Source organism: Carex rostrata, chromosome 11 (assembly GCF_964058835.1).
Source record: "Carex rostrata chromosome 11, lpCarRost1.2, whole genome shotgun sequence".
NCBI classification, from domain to species: Eukaryota; Viridiplantae; Streptophyta; class Magnoliopsida; order Poales; family Cyperaceae; genus Carex; species Carex rostrata.
In genome coordinates this window covers 1143766-1164396 of record NC_135928.1, presented here as the reverse complement: position 1 = coordinate 1164396, position 20631 = coordinate 1143766, and the positions used below count along the sequence as shown (strand labels likewise).

General features: G+C 37.1%; 3 protein-coding genes across 3 annotated transcripts; 2 read left to right on the top strand and 1 right to left on the bottom strand.

The window, feature by feature from the left end:
- The first annotated feature begins 1087 nt into the window (after positions 1–1087).
- Positions 1088–4687, top strand: LOC144561738 (exocyst complex component EXO70B1-like). Its single transcript, XM_078310826.1, has 2 exons — positions 1088–1687; positions 2820–4687. The coding sequence occupies exons 1-2, from the start codon at positions 1298–1300 to the stop codon at positions 4521–4523; spliced, it is 2094 nt and encodes a 697-aa protein (XP_078166952.1). The 5' UTR covers positions 1088–1297; the 3' UTR covers positions 4524–4687.
- A 947-nt stretch (positions 4688–5634) lies between these two features.
- LOC144561460 (Exostosin family protein) lies at positions 5635–9118 on the top strand. Its single transcript, XM_078310418.1, has 4 exons — positions 5635–6208; positions 7267–7563; positions 7842–7937; positions 8578–9118. Exons 1-4 carry the CDS (start codon positions 5699–5701, stop codon positions 8989–8991), a joined length of 1317 nt encoding a protein of 438 aa, XP_078166544.1. The 5' UTR covers positions 5635–5698; the 3' UTR covers positions 8992–9118.
- A 504-nt stretch (positions 9119–9622) lies between these two features.
- On the bottom strand, positions 9623–19667 carry LOC144561459 (alpha-glucosidase 2-like). The gene is made up of 22 exons (XM_078310417.1): positions 19252–19667; positions 18869–18942; positions 17942–18193; positions 17119–17287; positions 16556–16642; positions 16403–16471; positions 15789–15885; positions 15614–15693; positions 15214–15321; positions 14616–14737; positions 14054–14161; positions 13861–13934; positions 13441–13566; positions 13216–13283; positions 12630–12779; positions 12307–12357; positions 11628–11684; positions 11382–11528; positions 11000–11091; positions 10454–10563; positions 10314–10377; positions 9623–10003 (listed from the first exon to the last, which is right to left on the bottom strand). The coding sequence occupies exons 1-22, from the start codon at positions 19645–19647 to the stop codon at positions 9853–9855; spliced, it is 2652 nt and encodes an 883-aa protein (XP_078166543.1). The 5' UTR covers positions 19648–19667; the 3' UTR covers positions 9623–9852.
- Positions 19668–20631: the final 964 nt, after the last annotated feature.

The following is a 20631-nucleotide window of genomic DNA, read 5'->3' as shown; positions in this document are numbered from 1 at the left end:
TTCACTAAAAATCTAAAACTCGTTATTAATTATAACTTTATTCCACAATATTTTCAAATACGAACTCATGCTGCATACTGAAGCCAGAGGCGGATTCATAATTTTTGTTGAGGAGGGGCGAGAAAATAAAGAATCGGATTTGAATAGTTATCGGGTTCAAACCCATTAGCTAATTGAGTATTAGATAAAAAAAAACAATGCTGTAATTTCTAATTTCTAATGCTTTGATTTCTAATTTTCAACACTCTGACTTCTAATCCTAATTACCAATTATAATTCAAAAAATTTATCATAATTTTAACTCTAAATTTAACATTAAATTAAATACCAAAAGTCCAGAGGGGAGCAAATAAAATTCAGGGGCGGAGGGGGGGAGGGAGGAGCAAAGTCGAACCGAACCTATAAATTTATATAAGAAAAGAGCAGTTGCCCTCCTCTGAAATACACTGGATCCGCCCTGACTGTAATCCTTGTTTTCAATTCTTAAATCTAAGTTGCTGACCACACAATAAAAAAATTGTATTATTATTTAAATAAAAATACTAAGTATTTTTCAGTTTGGTTCCCAAAAAAAAATATACTAAAGAAAAATTATATTAAAAAAATAAGACATAATAAAATTGCATTTACAAAATTTGAACACAAATATTTTTTTGAAAACACTAAAAATATGTACAATATAAAGTAACATATTAATTCGAGCGGAAATTTCTGTAGAAAAATCTTTAAAAAGTTATTATTAATTTTTTTATTTATAAATTATCCGATTAAAATAAGTAATTAATAGTTTAAACTAAACCTACTACCTGCGCATCTCATATCATATGGCGAAGAAGTTAATATCCAGTACGATTTTCCTCTGGTTCTCTCCTTATCATCAAGTAATTCATATTACCTGAGTTAACTCAAATTTTGAGTTTAGATCCGAACTGTTCGATATAATCTAGCACGAATATTAAAGGGACTCCGTGCTTTTCACCTCAAGCCGGATTGGTCCATATCTAAACTCAAACTTTGAGTTACTTTAGGAGAAACGGACCCATCAAAGAGGCCGGTCAAAGAAATCAAACTAGGAGATTGAATTATTTTCTTGTCGTTCATATCCAGGGAAGAAAGAAAGATAAAAACAAAACTGCAAATAATAAAAAAACACAAAACCCGATTGCTCTTCGCCTCGACTCTAGTCTCCGTTTCCAGCTCTCCTCTTCTTCCTTGGACATTTTTCAGTTACCTTGCTCTCCTTCTCCTTTCAAACCCTAAGCCCGACCTATTATCGCACCTACATCACTCGACAGTAATGGCGGCAGCGGACGAGAAGGTGCGTTTAACCGCACAGCACATCGTACGGACTCTCGCTACCTCGAAGAACGCAGCGGATGACATGATGCGGATCCTGTCTGGGTTCGACGACCGTTTCAATGATCTGTTCCCTTCATCCGCCGCCTCCGCCTCTCGTGGGGCCACTGAAGATGATCATCCGGCTACTTCCGGGGAGGAAACTCCGGCGATCGGGGGAGATCCGACGCAGGAGCAGTCTGGATCGCCACTAAAGGGATATCAACAGTCACCACGTGCGACCGTGCATGAGGTCAACGATCAACGCGAGGCAAGCAGCGAGATCTCAGCGAAGGAGAGAGATGGGATCTCGGAGGATGACAGCGTTAAACTTGAAATGGCCGAGAAACTGGTAAGCTTGACCCTAAACTGTCTTGTACCTTTTTGAAGGGGTCCATCCTAGTGAGTCGTTATTTTCCCCTTTTATCATAAATCTATTTTTTGGGCACATAATACATGAGTTTACATTGCTATAAATTTATGTTATGCTTTTTAGGATGGGACAAATATTGAATATTTCCAGCTATAAAGTCAGAGCCTAAGCAGTAATCTTATTTTCTATATTTGACGTGGATACCTTTTTTTTTTTTTGTTAAGTAACAAAGAAGAAACCATGGTTCCTATTTTTAACTTTTATGAATTTACATTTGACTCTTTGTGCCTTCAAAATAAGTTTGCCTTTTGTGTTGTAAACCTTTGCTTTATGGGTGCCGTTCTAGCTGTTTATGCTAATTATATCAAAACATCAATATTCTTTCTCATTAAACCCAAAACATCAATACTCTTTCTGGTTAAACCCCTGGAAAGTAAAATTGAACAAATGCCAATCCAATGTCGAACTTAGCAAAACATCACCCAGCCCTCCTCAGTTTAGGTATTTTGTTCCTTAAATGTCCCATTTACCACTGTAAATGGCGGTGGACACGACGCAAGAAATCAGTACCAGTGTACACATGCCAGGGGCATCATCTGATACTGCATAGGGATCAAGATTTCTGATTTCTTTTTCTTTCCCAACTGTAGTTTGATTCCTTAATTGAGGCTCAACGACCAATTTTGTCTTGAAAGAAACATGAAGCCCCTCATTAGTCATTAGGTTCCTATCAGCCATTATTTACTTTGTTGACACGCGTCATTACAAAGGTCATATAACATTTGGCATAACCACTAAAAATTGGGAGTTTTAATACTCTGGGATCCATTTGGGAGTTGTTATTGTGTAGTTCCTACATCCTTTGATATCATTAGAACATATTGCTTGTCTGCAATGATCTAAGCCTCTTATATTAGTAATAAGAATAACCACCAGGCCACTACCCTTAAAAAATAAATAAGAATAAGTCATTCCAATTTCCAATAGCCATTACTGGTATTGGCAATGTGTAGAGTGCACACTTTTTATTTGCTTATGCTTTTACAACAGCTGATGAATTTATCTGCATACGCATTCATAACATCTCTGTTTTTTTCTTTTTCTGATAAAGGTACTCATGTGGGACTCCTCGGTAAATTCAAGCTCCTCCCTCTTCGAGGCTCCTGAAGAGGCAAAACAGTACCTCTCAGGAATTGACGACTTAATAACTCTTTCTTCTGAGCCTTCACTCCCTACCTTGTACCGGGTCCGTGCCGAGTCATCCCTCCAGCTTGCCATGTCTCGCCTGGAGGATGAGTTTCGCAATCTTCTTTCTCAATCCTCAACCGATCCCCTCACTTCCCACCACTCTGTCTCTCTCCGCCGTATGGCCACTGACCCCACCCCAGTAATACCTGACAATCCAGAGTCACCTCATGTGGATGAGCTGGAGCACTCTCTCTCTCTACCTCTCTCTTCTGATGTCATTGTCCCTTACCTTGTGTCGCCTGATACCATTGGGGACTTGAAACAAATTGCACTGCGTATGATTGCATCCTGTTATGAACCCGAGTTATGTCAAGCATATAGTGACACCAGGAGGGAGGCCTTAACAGACTGCTTGGGCTCACTTGGGGTCGACAAAATGAGCATTGAGGAGGTGCAAAAGATTGATTGGCCCACTCTTGATTCCAAAATGAAGAAATGGATCCAAGCATTGAAAATCATGCATGGTGTTCTTCTAGAAGAAAAACGTGTGTGTGAAACTATCTTTGAGTCATCTAATTGTTTGAAGGATGAGTGCTTTGCTGAGGCAGCTAAAGGGTGTGTGTTGCAGTTATTGAATTTCGGGGATGCAGTTGCAATTGGTAAAAGAACATCTGAGAAATTGTTTAGGATTGTGGGTATGTATGAAGCCCTGTCTGATGTTTTGCCGGACCTAGAATCCCTGTTTTCTGGCCATGCTCAGGTGTTTGTTAGAGAAGAGGCTGAGGGGATATTTTCACGGCTCGGTGATGCAGTCAAGGGTACAATTTTGGAGTTTGGCAATTTAATCCGTGGTGAGATGTCCAGGAAACCATTGCAATATGGAGAGATACACCCATTGACACGCTATGTCATGAACTACATTGGTTTGCTCGCTGATTATAGCAGTACACTCAATACCCTTCTTGCTGATGAGGATGCCTATGGGTCGGATAAGGGAACAGGTGCTGGTATGGCTGAGGGTGCTAATCTGACCCCTTTGGGAAACTGCATGCTAACCTTGATCACTTACCTTGAGACAAATCTAGATGAGAAGAAAAGGTTGTATGAAGACGAGGCATTGCAACACATTTTCATAATGAATAATTTGTTGTACATAGTGCAGAAGGTAAAGGATTCAGAGATGAAGACCTTATTGGGTGACAATTGGGTCCGCAAGAGGCGGGGCCTGATCCGTCAGCACTCGACTGGGTATCTAAGGGCTTCCTGGACCAGGGTTCTTTCTTTCTTAAGGGATGACGGGTTAGGAGGAGGTAGTGGATTTTCCAATAGAAATGCGCTAAAGGAGAAGTTCAAGAACTTCAACAATGCTTTTGATGAGATATACCGGGTGCAGACAAATTGGCGGGTGTCTGACCCACAACTCAGAGAGGAGTTGAAAATATCAATTTCTGAAAAGGCTGTACAAGCTTATCGGGCATTTTATGGAAGGTCTAGAGGACAGTTTGAGGGTCGAAGTGCTGCGAGGTATATAAAATATGCACCAGAAGATCTTGAAAATCATGTTGCAGATCTGTTTGAAGGGTTTCAGGGGGTCCCAGGAAACCCTAGGGGGAGGGAGGCTTCCTAAGTGTCCTTTGATCAGTCAGTATACGGGCTTTGTTAAATTATTATTATTTTTTTTTTTACATTTCATTTTTTTGATAGTTGTCTCGTTGTTCTTTAATTTTATTTAAACTTTTCTCTTTTTCTTTTTCTGTGGTATAATACTAATACAGAACATGCTTTGGTGAATTTTTGTTATTGTACCGAGAGATGTGAGCAATTCTGAATGCACCCTAGCTTTGTTTGACTGTATTTCTGTTTAATTGTCATGTACAGGTGTCGGAACTCGGAACTGAATTTCTCTAACACCTTCCCACTGGAATTCAATTTTGCCTTTGTACTCAATTATTAGTAATTATTATATTGCAATATTAATTTATTCATTATGTTGATCTTGCTGGATTCAAATAATGGATCTGAAATATATGGCTTGGTCGCAAGTCCGTAAAATAAAAATTTGAGTTTGGATCCGGACGGTTGGATCAAATTTAGGCCAATACGGTCCTAGTTGGAATTTACTGTCTCTTCAATATTCGTGCGAATTTTAATCGGACGGTCCAGATCCAAACTCAATCTTTGAGTTGTTCTAGAGGATCGTAATTCATCAATCACCACCATCACCACCCTATGAAAGTAAATCTTTTATGCGAAACAATAAGTTATTTTAATAACAAAAAGTAAGATCAGAAAAATGAAATTAAAAACGGGAGCAAGTGAATTGGGAGTAGTGTATAGTCTTGTTTAAAAATTTAAAAGTAATTTGAGTTTTGTTCGCGCCACATCTTTTATCTCGTGCGCAACTGAAATTGACAGTCATGGTCTCATGGATGTGAAAGTCCAATTTTAGGAGTACAGTTATTCCTAATTTATGTATTCGACGGACCTGATTAAATCCGGCCATATCTCTGATAACTACCTGATTCCGTCTCACAACACAAGTTTGGTTTCAAAATGATCCTGATGGTACACGGCCCACATGTCAGCCACTCTGAACACCCAGTCTGATCAGGGAATATGTAATACATAATCTGAATGCTTCCTTGATAGGTAATAAAAACGAACAAAACATGACACGCACTGACCGAAGGACTGCACAAAAAAAGCGAAAAGAAAACGAAGTAACGAACAAAACGTGACATCGCACGTAATTATGTACCAACTAAACACCAGAAAAACCGCAGATCTCCAGTCCCGACCAAAATGGCTGCCAAGCTCTCGCTGGCCGCGACAACCGCCCTCTCTTTCCTCCTCCTCCTCATCCCCGCCTCTCTTCTCTTCTTCCTCTCCAATTCCTCGATTGCCTCTCGTCTCCTGTCCTTTTCACCTTGCCTCTCCGTTGCATCAACCAGCGACCGCCCTTTAAAGGTCTACATGTACGATCTCCCTCCTCGATTCAATCTCGCCATGCTCTCACCTTCCTCCGCCTCAGGTAGTGATCGCAACACGACCAACGACCCCCCCTTCCCGCCATGGCCAGAAGGATCCGGGATTAAAAGGCAGCACAGTGTGGAGTACTGGATGATGGGTTCTCTCGCCTCGCAAGAGATCTTGCCAGGTGATAAACGAGGAGATAATGGAATTGGTGTCGTCAGAGTTTGGAATGGAGACGAGGCCGATGTGTTCTTCGTGCCATTTTTCTCGTCACTGAGCTTCAATGTGCATGGGCGTAACATGACAGATCCTGATACAGAGATCGATCGCCAGCTCCAAGTACATTTTTCTCGTCTCTCAAACTTATTTTCTTTGTTGCATCGGTGCCCTTTCAAATTTTGATAGCTGTTCAAGTCACCTTAACTATCTGAGTGTTCTTCTCTTTGTTGTTTGCAACTTTCAGTTCTTAATTTGTTCATCTGTTCAATAATGGTTTGCAGTTTACAATTACCTTTTCTCGGCAATGCCGCAATGCAAGCATATTTGTTTCATGGCCAGTTGTTTCAATTGCATGCACTTTTGCATGCCGCAATTAATTATACTTCAACCTTTATTAATGGTAATGCATTGATTTTTAGGAAAGAGTATATGTAAGTTGCCTTCTTATATTTAGATATAAAGGAAGTTCGTACTTCATTTGAGTGATTTTGTGCCAAAATTAAGGGGTTATGAACAATGGACCTTGTTACATTATGTTTGAACCTTTCTTGTTTTAGAGGATAACTCTGTTCTTCATTGTCTAGTTTGGTGTGTTTAAGAAGTTGCTTCACTCTAGGACAAACTTTATCCAGGAACTTGTGCTTGACTGCTAAAGTTAAATAACTTTAAAAAACAACAAAAAAGTAACCTTTTTATACACCAATACACCATCTGAACTGGGTGCATTTATGTTAACTTGCGAAGGCCTTTATACATTTGATATATTTTTAAAGACTGCAAAGCAGCCAGTTGTTAATGGGACCCATTTTCTTGGCAATGTTGGTTGAAACCAGAATACTTAAGTTGGACATAAACATTTTTTTTTTTTTGCATCTTTCAGTACAGTAGCTACATCATACATGTATCAGTACTGTTACATATAAGACTGTAATTAGAATGTACAGCTACGGTGTGGCATCAACATCCATCATTCAGGGCTTCTTTTTGGTATAGTCTTTAGACCAAGCAGCAGTGTGCTGTCAGTCCTGGCATCAACATTAGCATGCCACTAGTACTAGCAGATGCTGGTTTGTTTAAATGAGCATATTGATCGTGGTTTATTGAGACAGAGAACAATATTCTGCATTCAGTGTGGGATCAGTATGTAATGGTTTTCACTTTTGGTCAATTTTTATCAGGTTGACCTTCTAGAAATTCTTAGAAGCTCCAAGTTCTACCAAAGGTCTGCTGGTCGTGACCACGTCATTCCAATGCACCACCCCAATGCCTTTAGATTTCATCGAAATTTATTGAATTCATCAATGCTTGTTGTGTCTGATTTTGCACGGTTACCTGTGGATGTGTCCTACCTGAGAAAAGATGTCGTTGCCCCTTACGTGCATGTTGTCAGTTCGTTTCTGGACGATGACCCGACTGATCCTTTTGATTCCCGGCCAACTCTTCTCTTTTTCAGAGGCCGCACCATCAGAAAAGCAGTACGTAGTTGATTTTTTTTACCAAAACATAGGGAACTCAGATTGATTGCCACTTTTATTAAAAAAAAATGCTCGAAATGCCATTTTCTAAGGTTTATCAAAGCAAAAGGTGTGCTGTATTTTGAAGGAACTGGGTGAGGTGTATGTGATATTTTTGTGTAATGTTGCCATGAGCTCACATTGTACTACTTTTTACCCTCTAGATTAGCTGTTATCTTCTAATAATGGGACTTGAAGTGTGACAATTTTTCTTAACCTTTCCCTATTTTCCTTTTTAGGAAGGAGTTGTCCGTGCAAAACTTGCAAAGATGTTTAAAGGGCATGAAGATGTGCATTTCGAGGATAGCTTTGCTACTGGCGAAGGCATCAAGGCAGTAAGTTAATTTTGTTTTATTGTGAGTAAACAAGAGATACCTTTATGATATTTGGGGTAACAGGAAGATATGTTTTGATATAAAGCATGTGAAAATGCTGGGTAATTAAGTTCATTTGTGAATATACAAACTAGCACAATTTATTAGGAACAAAAATTCAACTTGCCACAAGTATTACATAGCATCTTCCCAGAATTTTAGAGGGAGAAAATATAAAAACTGTGACCCTCTTGATGGTTTTTCAGGCAAATTTGTCTTGATAAAAGATCCATTGTTAGAATTTTGATTCAAAAAACTAAGTTTCAATTCCAGTATTATACTACTGGATTGTATTATCACAATGGGGAAGACTTTTATTTTTATTTTTCTAAAAAGGCTTAAAAGTTTTTTGCCATATCAGCAGAGGTGGAGCTAGGTGGGTTGGAGTGGGGTTGTATAACCCTACTGAAACTGACAAAATTAGCTTGCAAATATTAAAATTTAGTTAATTTTTTAACTAGACTTTATTATTACTTGCTTAATTATGCCACTGTAAATAACTTGAGCAGTTTAAATTTGGAGCATGTGTAGGTTGAACATCGCACTTAAGTTGATAACTTGATTCAAAATCCAACTAATACCTCCTTACCATCTTTTACAGTCAACTGATGGAATGAGGAAGTCAAAATTTTGTCTGAGCCCTGCTGGAGACACGCCCTCCTCATGCCGCCTCTTTGATGCCATTGTCAGCCATTGTGTACCAGTCATAATCAGTGACCGTATTGAGCTCCCTTTTGAAGACGAGATAGATTACACTGAATTCTCCTTGTTTTTCTCTGTAAATGAAGCTCTCACGCCCAATTATCTGCTTGAACAATTGAGAAATTTCCCTAGAGAGAGATGGATAGAGATGTGGGGGAGGTTAAAAAGTGTATCTCATAATTTTGAATTCAACCACCCAGCAGAAAGAGGGGATGCGGTGGATTTGATCTGGCGGGAAGTTAGGAGAAAATTACCGGATGTTAATTTATCCATGCATAGGAATAGGCGGCTTAAGATACCAGATTGGTGGTGATAACATTGTGTTTCTACTGAATTCTTTTGACTACTCTTATGTAAGTAGAAGCATATATATTCAATTAGTGACATTCTTTTAACCGCTTAGAAAAGAGTTTACTTTATTTGCTAATTTTGTTTACTCATCTTTACTGTCCGAGCCCAGCAATTACTTCATTTTTACCTTTATTTACTAGGTTACTTTCTTTTCTCTTTCTTTTTTGTTTTCCTTTTTTTGTTTTGTTGTAAAGGATGCTCTAACACATACCTTGTAGTTGAGTGAATTATATTTGAGAGAGATCCAAGTTTAGTGTATTCTTGTGTGGTTACAATAACTTGGGATAAAAGCTAATTCTCAGGATTTAGTCAAAATGTACAACATATGAGGTTGCGTAGTAAATGAAGACATTTTAAGAAATAGGCCAGTTCCTACACAGTTCAATAAATGAAATTGCAATGTAACATTAAAAAATGAGTTAATATATTCTAAGCTATGGAAATTGCCTCAGCAGAATACCAGTTTTGAACTTTCAAACATAAGTTTTTTTTAGTGAAGGTTGGAGGTCAAGCCACCCAACTATTTAATACCTTTGTAATACAATAAAAGATTTTCTCCATCTGGATTTCAAATCCATACTTTCAAACATAAGTTGAACAAGATTAAACTAAACTAAACTAGCTACAAGTTCCTCATCTAGATGAGATAGTTAATAAAAACAACTATATGAACCCCCCACCAAATAAAATACATTTTTTCTATCATTACATATGTTGTTTTCTATTAGTTTGATAAATACAAAATGAGATGGAGAAGTCCTTTTTAATGGAGAAAGGAAAAGAAATAAAACACAAGAATTTCCTTGTACACCTACCAGAAATTTTATCTTAAATTTGGATAAGATTCGGCCATAATTAAAACCACCAGGGAACTCCAACCAGTGAATGGCCTAGCACCTTTACCTTTCCCTTTATTTTTCTGATCGTAGTTTTCCCACAAGAAACCCGTTTCATGGTAATTTGTAACAATATTCCTGTCAACAGAAAGAACAATAAATAAGAAAAATTAGTATCACATGATCTGTCCTTTGTCAAACATGTTATTTTGATTTGCTTTTCTGAAAATGAGTTTGGCATTTGCAAAATGAGGTCCTTTTGTTAGTTTCCCCTCATTTGCTACTTTCCCCTTCTAAATGATACACAACAAAAAGAGTTCCCACATTCGCACCGTTACATTATCAACTGTTCTTTTCTACCTCATGAAAGTTCCTAATCTCATAACAGTACTCCCCTTTAAATCTAGCAATAAAGTTTCAGAAGAAAAATAATAACAGACAAATGTACCTTATCAAGTTTGACCTTAGTTCTTCATACAACCCACCAGCCCGGTCCTTGTATGGTCCATCCACTGCCATGACATCAAAATGGAAACAAATTATGTACCGACTACTACAAGGTCAGGAAATAAGAACACAGCATCGTACCTTGGGAGTAGTGATGAAGGGAGGAAAGAATCAAGTAGTTCATGTTTATCCAGATAGCGCCCCTCCAGTACGGCGGGTCGTGCTCTGTATTATGTTTCATATACATAGTGCTACACAGCAAGAGATATTTCAGAGATCTCATAATATAATTTTTTTTTATTGTGGTTGAACTGAAAATTTCTTTTTTGGGGGGTTTCTCTTGACATGTTTGGAGTTGGTTTGCAGTTTTGAAGGAATTCATGATCCCACTGTCACTGATGATGAGAACTCTCTTAGCCAATTAGCTCTTTAGTTAGTAAATGTGAAACATACAACGGTAATATAGTATTTTCGGTACTTAAAACCTGGGTGAATTAGCTGTTATTTACAAGTAAACCAAAACTGACATGTGTTAGTTTCAGACATGAAAAATGTTGGTGCAATTTGCACGTAAAGTAAAATTAGTGAAAGTAATTTGTAAAACGACAAGGAGATCTACAACATATGCTTTCCACAAATAATAGAAATTATATTATGTAATATACTTATAAACAATAAGAAAACTACCTAATTTTGGAAAGGGAACGGAGGCCATAATCAGTCCACAAGATCGAACGGTTAGAAATGAGATCCAGCTGCTTTTCAAGAATCCATGATTCCTGCATTTAAAAGTAAATAATTACAATAATTGTTATTAAATCCACAGCAATACAGGTTCAAGTATTGGTATACTTGATATGTGCCAAAAGTGTACATCAAACGCAAGATCAATCAATTTCTTTTGGTAACAGCAGGACTCAGCTTGTCCCTTGTATTTCTCCATTTTTTTTTCCTTTCTGTCTTCCTTGCACTTGCTTTTACTTGAATATCAAGGACAAATCAAGGCTAACTTACAACAAATGAAAACAAAATGCAAATGAATTACCATTCAAAATAATGTTTGACTTACTGCAGGAATAATGCCCATCATGAAAGGAAAGAGGCTGACATAGCCAATATGGGGAACTAATCTCAATTGGGGCTGTTCCAGTGTCTCTCTCAAGAACTCTCGTCTCATCACTTCATTTTCTCTCAATTCATGCCATCTCAGCCTAACCTAAAATGCAACACATGATCTATGAGAAAAACTCTAAGCAAGCTTCATTAGTAAATGAGGCTGTATTGGTAATGATGATAACAGTTAAAAAGAGATTACCTTCTCCGTATGGACACCAAAATCAAAGTAGGCCCCAGACTTCTCATCCAAATGCATCTTTCAAAAAAGGAAAAAGAAAAAAAATCAATAAATCAATATAAAGATAAAGGGAATTAGAATGTTAAGAGTTAAAAGCAAATGCTACACCCGCTGAAAAGACAGTACTTGATAAGACCTACCATACCAGTTTATACTAGCATATAAAGGCTTCTCTGTTGATTTCTTCTCAATTATTCTAATACATAATACCATGACATGAGACTACAAAAGGAATAAGTAATGTTTGTTGTATCTTATGTCTTGGTACCAGGCGATATGTGGTGGTAAGTTTATCCTTTGCATTTGAACCCACAGATGCACATTCACATTATTATTATTATTATTATTCAATCAAAGATCTTTAACACAAAGCAACTCAGCAAATTTATAGAGATAAATAAATAAACCACTAGTGCTGGTAACAGCAGACTGCATTGGTACCAAGCAGTAAGTACATGGTGCTAACAAATTGTTGTACTTAAAACCACCAATATTAACAAGATGCCAGACATAAATTTCCTCAGAGAATAAGCCAAGAACACATGGTCCTTTCTAAGCTAAGGATAGCAGCTCAGACTAAACCAAATAAAAAGCACCAATTACTTGGAAATAACTCGAGACAATGAGAATATACAAGTACCTTGTTAAGAACATCAAACTCAGAAAGTTGCTTTGACATGAGAGTATAAGCCTGAAAAAACCACCTAAAAGTGTTAGATTCATATTTAGACTACCTTTACCAAAATTCAATATCACGAATAGTGAGTACAGTACTCATGAGGCAGTGTCATTTAGTCCAGTAGTTTGTGTATACCATCAGTGATGGCAAACATACCCTTGGGCAAAGTACATGTGTAATTGCAACATGTGGTATATACCACTATTAGTTACACTGGTACAAGTGTGCCCACATGAATGGATATTAAAATGGAGAAAAGCACTCGAGAATTTAATCCTTGGCACCTTTACAGAATTGTGCTTGATGCCTAACATTTGTTGGATGGAATGCATGCAATTGGAAGCAAGGAGCATCCAACATCTCAAGTCTACATGCCTCTCTTCATCATTTGGGTGTGATGCTCGTGGATAGTCATCTAATCCAGAAGTTAATGTCTGAAAATATGAAACATGATTGAATTTAGTAATAACTACATGACACATACAGACATTGTAAAGATAATATCAGCACTCAGCACGTACCAGCAAGCATGGAACACTTGATTTAATTAAATAATTTATTTATTATATTACCTTTTTTGGGCTTGCTTGGGCAAGTGAGTACAACTTGATGTTTTATCTAGAGTTGACACTTACAGAATTTCACTCAGGACCATGACTCCAAAATTCAGTAGTACAAGTATTAAATCCTAACCAAGAAGCATGTTTGAAACAGTATTGGTAAATCCAAAAATATGCATCTTAATTTATTGGTCCATCTCAATTACCAGCGTATTGTAGGTTTGTTTCTCTCATTTAAAAAACGCTCTGGATTGGAAGGATTAGATCTTTTTTTATCCATGAAAAATTCAAGGTATGAAGCAGTGAGGACCTTTGGATTCAATTCGCGTCTTGTAGAGTTGTCTCTTCCATGCCAATAGAAGGTTCCTTCATGCTTCCCTGAGTGATAAACAAAGTATGTTCATATTTAATTTTTTTGGAATTATCTAAAAATTATACACAGAAAAAAATAAGAACCTCAGCATATTTAAGAACAAGTTCATCTCAATTGGTGTTGAACCAAAGAATGTAAAGCATTCAAGAAAGTACAACTCACCAGACTGTGTGGTGTTGAACCATTGAAACCATGCATCCAGGCGGGCATAAGCCCTTTTGAGGAATGTAGAGATTCTCTCCGCCTCTTCATTGGAGAATTCCTTTGAATTAAGTGCTCTAGATAAGTCTACAAATTGCAAAAAGATAATCGAAATAAATATGTGAAAAAATGTAGTCAACTCATAGAAACAGAGAACTGCAGGCCTAGCACAGATGGTGATGAGCCTTGCCTCTCTACGGAGAGACGCAGGTTCAAGGGAGCCCTTATTTAAAAAAATAAATTAAAAAAAAAACTCAATAGAAACAGAAAACCTGTCTTCACTCCTCTCTCAATAATCTCACAGAAACACATTAAGGTATTTAATAATTTGAAGCAAAATGAAAAAGAGAACGAAGAGTCGTAGGTAGAGAGAGACGGTACCTCGAAGAACAAGAAACAAGGTAGGTGGATTCCCATTTGATGGATACTGGACAACAAATTCCTCTGGGACCTTGCTATGAGAAATGAGAAAACATAAAAAATATGGCATCAATAAAGCAAATTGTACCTTAAGAGATCCATCTTTTTGGAAATTAAGGGAAAATAATTTTACAAAAAAATACAAAATAAAAACCTCAAGGCTTCAGCTCCCAATATTTGCTCACGAGGGATCCATCCATCTATATTAAGTAGATCCAACCAATGCCCGATAATATCCATGCATATATCAACATCCCATCTCCTACATGTTAATTTCAAATTGTAACATCTATTTTTTAAGCATAGTTCATTAATGAAAATTACAGTGGCAAACAAAAGATTGGGGTGAGGACTAGGTTGGGGCTGCTTTGTTCATTTAAATTACCTCATCATCATTTATCAGTAACATCATCAACTTAATTTGATTTAATCAGATGTAAGTCTGGGTCACAACTTTACTACTTAGGTCAGTGAATTTTTTTTTTCTCTCCTTCAAACTTTGATAATCAGTAATTTGTTTCTCTGACAGGATGCTTCCGGATTGATAAAAAATCTTGCAGAAACTTCAATGAACAAATTCAATAGCAGCTCACGTATTTGTACCAGCAGTGGTATAAAGTACAAATATCTACAGTTGTCAGATAGGAGGTAACTGGTATCAAAACCCTAGACCCTAAGTCATCAGATAGAAGGTGCATGTTGCTTAGAACTTTTACCAAATGAGCAATTGATGAAAGCCCTCGTCCCAGAGAAAGCCTCTTGGGAAAAAAGACCGACTGGGGACAGCTGTGTACAGCTCGGCTGGCCAGTAAGAGATTGATTTTTCACCATTCTTTAGCTGCAACAGAATTACAAGATATACAATATTGTTAATATCCCTTGACTTCTTTTTTATTTAATCAGTTAAAATATTTTCCAAGGATTACATTATTATGGTGCTAACAAGTACTTGATCAATAGCTGTTAATTTTTTTTTGTGCACCATCTGGAACTAAGGACCTCTTGGTTAACCCCATTTTACAATGCATTTTTGGCCAATCATGTAAGTGGAAGTTAATATTTTTTTGTTTCCTGAAAATTAAATGGAAACTGGTGGAAATCACTTAATAAAAAAAAAATGATCGGGTTCAACTGGGGTTGTAATTATTAAAAAAGTTAAAACATATGACACTTCCCATGTTGGTATTGTAATGAGCTTGGGTTCCCTGCCGATCAGAGCACAAATTATGCAGTACTGGTAGTATTGAAATACTCAAACGTAGTAAATTAACGATGGATTCACAGTTTCACATATATATGGAACAAAGAACTTACAGTCAAACCCTTAGGAATGGCAATTTTAGACTGGCCATAGAAATAACCAATGCCACCAAGGAGGTTTCCTATAGCTGCTTTCCCGACCGCCTTTTCCTCTTTCTCCATCTAATTAGAATTATGAAACCTGTTATTTCCCACTTTGACTATTTGAAGATAAAATCTTTAATTTGTCAACCATTGTGTTAGGTAAAAAATGTTCTATGTTACCAGTCTTACCAGAATTGTACCAGTTTTTTTATGTTGTCAGTACCCCAAAATTGCACAAACAAATAACAACAATGCTGCTAAGACCATAGGCCACTGTGCTATCAGTTCATACCAAGATCTAGGTACCTTCTTTTCATTACTTCATTGGCAGTAAAGAACCAAAGCAACCACAAAGAGTGTAGTAGGTAACCTTTTGCTTGTCAAACAGCCGGTCATATTTCTCTTCAAAAGCCTTTTGTCTCTCCCTTAGCTGTCTAGTCAACTCATTCCCTGAAATATTCATACAGAAAAAAAGAAGAAAGATATAAAATTTCCAATAATAAAATCCAAGCAAGCTTTACAAGACAAGAAAGAAAAGCAAGTACCAGTTAGGCTAGTAACTCGTTCTGGAATCCTTGAACTCTCTGAGTCTACCCCAGACAAGAATGCTAGATCAACTTTGGCTGGAAGTTCAACTGAAATCTGAGAAAATTTATAGTTAATAAAAGTGACCAATCACGTTCAGAAGCAAAAACAGGAGATGGAGGGATGGAGAGAAAGAGAGAGAGAGAGCTAGCATCTGCCAAAGTTTCAAAAAAAAAAAGAGAGACAGAGAGAGAGAGAGAGAGCAAGCACAAAAATATTAGCAACAGTAAGAAAGTAAAAAACATGAGTTAAAAGTAATCAAATTAAATTATACATTGCACTTGAAACTAATAGGATTTGCATAACACATATATTAACTATGTACTGGTGCAAATTATATCATTATCATGCCAAGCCCTGACATTACACCCTTTAGCACTATATTTATTTGTCCATTTGTATCTTTAATTCTTTTCTTTTTCTTCTTGTCCTTTCTATTAATGTTATCAGTGGAAACATTGCACAGATGCCAGCCAAAGAAAAAGTTGCATTTATTTGAGATTAAATTACAGAACTTAGGTACTCTAATCCTATGCAATATCTAAATGCTCTTTTTCATGCTCCATTGAAGTACCTGATAGACCATTATATTTGAATAACTTTCTTTGATGTCAGGCAGCTGAATAAGACCCGTTCTCTGTGCCTATAAGTAAATAAAAAAAGAATTCAGGTTGTACTACATACTATTCATGAAATGTCTGACAAAGTATAAGTGATGTGAACATACATTAACAGAAAGTGTTGCCTGAACTAGCTCGGTTAAATTATGCATATGAGGAGATTTGTATCCAGCAGTGTGTACTTCTACAGAGTCCTGGAGATATTAAAATTGGTCATGTTAACTTTTTAGAGAGATTACAGAGAGATAACAGAATTCTCATTTAAAAGTGCAAAAACCAAGAATTTTAATTCCTGCTAACACACCAAAATTTTATCCAGTACATACCAGTACTGGCCCTGATGGTAAAACAAAATAGTAGTGGTACAAAGTCAGTTTTTCACTTTTTCTACGTGGTAAATTGAGCCAAATCCAGCCCCAGATAGGTCAGAAATGATCTTCAGTAGTGCAGTAAGAACTAATTAAGCCTCAGTTACAGCAATTTGTTAAACCTAAAATTATGCAACTAAGCCCACACATGCCCGGGAAAGACAAAAAAAGTAATATATATGTAAAAGGTAGATAAGTACATAAACAGGTCAAAAGGGTCATCATAAAGGCATGCCATCCTTACTAATATGAGCTCTTTGTTTAAAAAGACAAAGGAAAGACAAAAGAAAAGAACTGCATACAAGTGAATTTAAATGGAGTTGCCATGTGCCAACATCCACCCTTGATCCTGATGCCAAAAGAGTGGTACCATGACGGTACGATTCCTGACTGTTCATAGTAAAGGATTGTCCTGACTCGTCAGCTACGTAAAAGAACAAATGCATTGGGCTCTCTTCTGCATTACCTGACCTAACAAGTAGGTGTAAGGGATATCATATGTATAAGTACATAACAGATTACAATAGATATATGGGACTGTAAGAAAGATATTGAGCAGGCTGACAGCTACCTATTTCTTTGATGAAAGGTTCAAAAAGGCCTCTGAGATTTGTTGCTTTGTTAAATTGGGCTCTTTCAACTTCCTTTTTAATTCAACCAAGCACTGCCAGTTAATGGGTACAGGATGATGATAGGGCAGAGATCTAGACTGCTTGTTTTGGCAATTTTGCAACCCATTAACCATTTGCTTAATCATCATTGGAATGACAATTACCAACCAAGCATTACAGATCTCTGTTGTATCAGAAACTTTTTAGCCATTAACTAACAAGACTGACCTAAGTTTGAACAAAAGTTGAGTGGTGATTGAACAGAGAAAAGGAGATGAAGCGTCCAGCAGAACAAAACAAAAACTCCAGTAGTCCAACAGAACAGATATATCATATTAATGTAGTTGAACAGAAAACAAGTTAAGGGCCAGTTTTAGACAGTTTTGCATTTGTGTCTTATGTCATCATTTCCATAATTCCATGGGAACACTTGACACAAGACAATGAAAGAAAAAAGAAGAAGAAGCAAAATAACATAAAATTGGTTTTATCTAGACAAAAAAGCAAAATTTACACTTCTTTGCCAACATCAATTCTGACTGCCCAGTCTCCTCCGAACCCGCTATCCTCTCCCTTCTGTTTCAAGAAGCTGGTTTCAATATGAAAACCATGATCTCTCAACACCTGGCGGCCGTAATCTCGGCCATTGTGCTCTACCCAGCCATACGTGCTGAGCTCATCAGAATCCTGGCACACATGACGGAGATGGTATTGCCCATTTTTTATTCCAAGCCACATCATGCCAAAAATTAGTGACTGTGATGTTCTGAGAAGAAATGGAAATAAAAAGATATTTTATATATATCCACTATACATTTTAAATGTCAGAACTCATCTTTGCAAAAGGAGAAATATTGGCATCAGAAAGAAATAAGGACTGCCCCTAGAAAACATTTGAAAACCATCGCACTTGCCCCTTCCTTTCCCATTAACATTGAAAGATACATAACCAATAAGAATAAAAGAGGGACAGTTTGGCCCCCTTCAGGTAACTTAGCAGAAGAGGGGCATAAGTGATATTTTCCTCGTTTGATGGCAGTGGCACAGGTAATATTTCTCATTTCGCAGAATTGTACAAAGATTGTCCAAAATCATTCCGAAAGGAACATGCAAAACCAGACTGTCCAAAATCTAATAATAACCAGTGTGTAATTCTTCCGCATTTCCTGCATTACTTTGCGTTCCGTGGTCTACAATTGCAGTATATGGCAGTTCTGGTAAAACATAACATACCAGTACAAGTAATGTTCCAACTGAAGCAACTTGGTGTTGGTGGCACCACAATTGGTTGGTATACTAACAGCAAGTTCTTTAATCTTTTATTGCACCAGGCACCAGATAAGGAATATTTGGCAGTGTTATTATATGCAGCAACCAGGAATTCAGAATTTATAGAAGAAAAAAAAAAAGGTGCAAAAAAGTTGCTGTTTAAAATAAGCACCTTGCACGTATTCCGAGGTAAACATGGGGCCGGTAAGTCCCCCAGTACAGACTGTCCCTGTGAAAACCTCCAAACTGCACCAATTTTAAAACATAAATCAGCAGAACTATCATTTTTCAAATGATATGAAGGTTCTCCGTGACAGATAAAACATCTCTGATCATTTATTCACCGTATAGAAGCATTTGCGTAGCGTTTACATTTCTAAAAAAATTCACCATTACATCCTAAATTTAACCCAGATTCTAGAGCACACTGCCATATCTATTCCATGGATCCCGCCTGGCTCTTGTTGAAAGAACCAAAACTTTAAAACATCTTCGGATTTGGTAATGCAGGGTTCAAAAATAAAAAAGGATGTCCAAGTCAAAACCATGGCTAACCTGGGGAAGATCCATCAATTTGGGCATCGCCAATGGCGTGACACTTCTCTTAGCCCTCGTAACCAGCTCTCCTTCACTCTCCCAAAATCCCCAGTTGTAATACACCAAGGATCCGATCAAGAGAAGAGAGATAAACCCCAGCACTGGAAAGGTCCAGCGAATGGGGCCGCCTAGGCGACGCTGGTGGTGGGACCCACGACCGCCTTGACGTCTCGACTTCTCTCTCGTGGCATCGGCGGCGGTTCTCTCCGGCGAAGCTCTCCCTCGGCTCCGGTGTGTCGTCGTCCGGTTATCCCCTGCCATCTGTAGTGTGTTTGACTGTTCAGAGATGGTGCGTGGGCTTTGTTTCCACATGGACGAATCCGCATCAGCTGCCGCTGGATTTACCGTTTTCATATGAACCGTTCGATCAAAATCAAACGCTTCAAATTACATCTGAGGTTACACCATTATAATTCAGTGCAAATCGTGAAAATCCACTCTCTTTGTCAAGAATTCAGATCCAGTGCAATACATTATACACGACTGTTTGTCTGTGTAAAATGAGATCTTAATAGTCTGTTGTAATAATAGATCCAATTTTTCATTTTTTTAGATTTTTTGGGTCTTCAAGCATTTTAATATGGAGATTATATTGAACGATTCGGATTGATTTTTTGAACTTTAAAAACAAAAGTAAGAATATGAGATGCGATTAAGATATAAAAAACACGAGTCATTTGAACTTACTCTTTTAAGATATAATTAACAGGATAACATTAATATGCTTATTTATGAAAAGATCAGCTTGCTCCTTTCCAAGTTCAGGGTTCCTTACAATTACAGTTTATTATTTTAGTTTTGTCAGAAAATATTTAATGGCAGTTAGACACTTAGACTTAGTCCACTCCTTGCTTTTTTTAAGAAAAATATTATATCTAGCTCTGGAAGAAATAGATAGATATAGTCATTAATATTGTGTGATCATTTCAGTGTATAATATTTTGCATGTTAAATCCCTTATCTTATTCCTAAATTGCCCCTATACAACAATGGTTTGTTTCCATGGGAAGGGTTAGAGATCAATCAATCAATCAATCAGTGATAAGCTTTGAGGCTAAACTTTATTGTTGCTGGTCATGGCCAATTGTACCCTGATTCAGCTATCCACTTTGCATCGTTGTTAACATAATCATAATTAAACAATACAAAAATTGATTAAACATAAAATTAACTTCCTAAAAATTATTTCATGTACAGATGTACTTGTTGAACGTCTGTATTCTAGATTTCCCTATGAGTTTTTTTAATTTCGGAATTTACAAATTGATATTCCTATTTCATATTCAAAAATTCACATTTTTATGATTTTTTTTATTGCCGAACAAACACTAATTATAA

Excerpts from the sequence above, each read along its gene's own strand:
- LOC144561460 (XM_078310418.1), top strand. The coding sequence starts at position 5,699 with ATGGCTGCCAAGCTCTCGCTGGCCGCGACAACCGCCCTCTCTTTCCTC. Across the intron at positions 7,564-7,841 it reads GCCGCACCATCAGAAAAGCA|GAAGGAGTTGTCCGTGCAAA; the intron begins GTACGTAGTTGA and ends TTTCCTTTTTAG. Across the intron at positions 7,938-8,577 it reads CTGGCGAAGGCATCAAGGCA|TCAACTGATGGAATGAGGAA; the intron begins GTAAGTTAATTT and ends CATCTTTTACAG.
- LOC144561738 (XM_078310826.1), top strand. The coding sequence starts at position 1,298 with ATGGCGGCAGCGGACGAGAAGGTGCGTTTAACCGCACAGCACATCGTA. Across the intron at positions 1,688-2,819 it reads TTGAAATGGCCGAGAAACTG|GTACTCATGTGGGACTCCTC; the intron begins GTAAGCTTGACC and ends TTTCTGATAAAG.
- LOC144561459 (XM_078310417.1), bottom strand. The coding sequence starts at position 19,647 with ATGAAAACGGTAAATCCAGCGGCAGCTGATGCGGATTCGTCCATGTGG. Across the intron at positions 14,162-14,615 it reads TTTCATCAATTGCTCATTTG|GAGATGGGATGTTGATATAT; the intron begins GTAAAAGTTCTA and ends ATTAACATGTAG. Across the intron at positions 10,564-10,999 it reads CGTTCCCTTTCCAAAATTAG|CACTATGTATATGAAACATA; the intron begins GTAGTTTTCTTA and ends CTTGCTGTGTAG.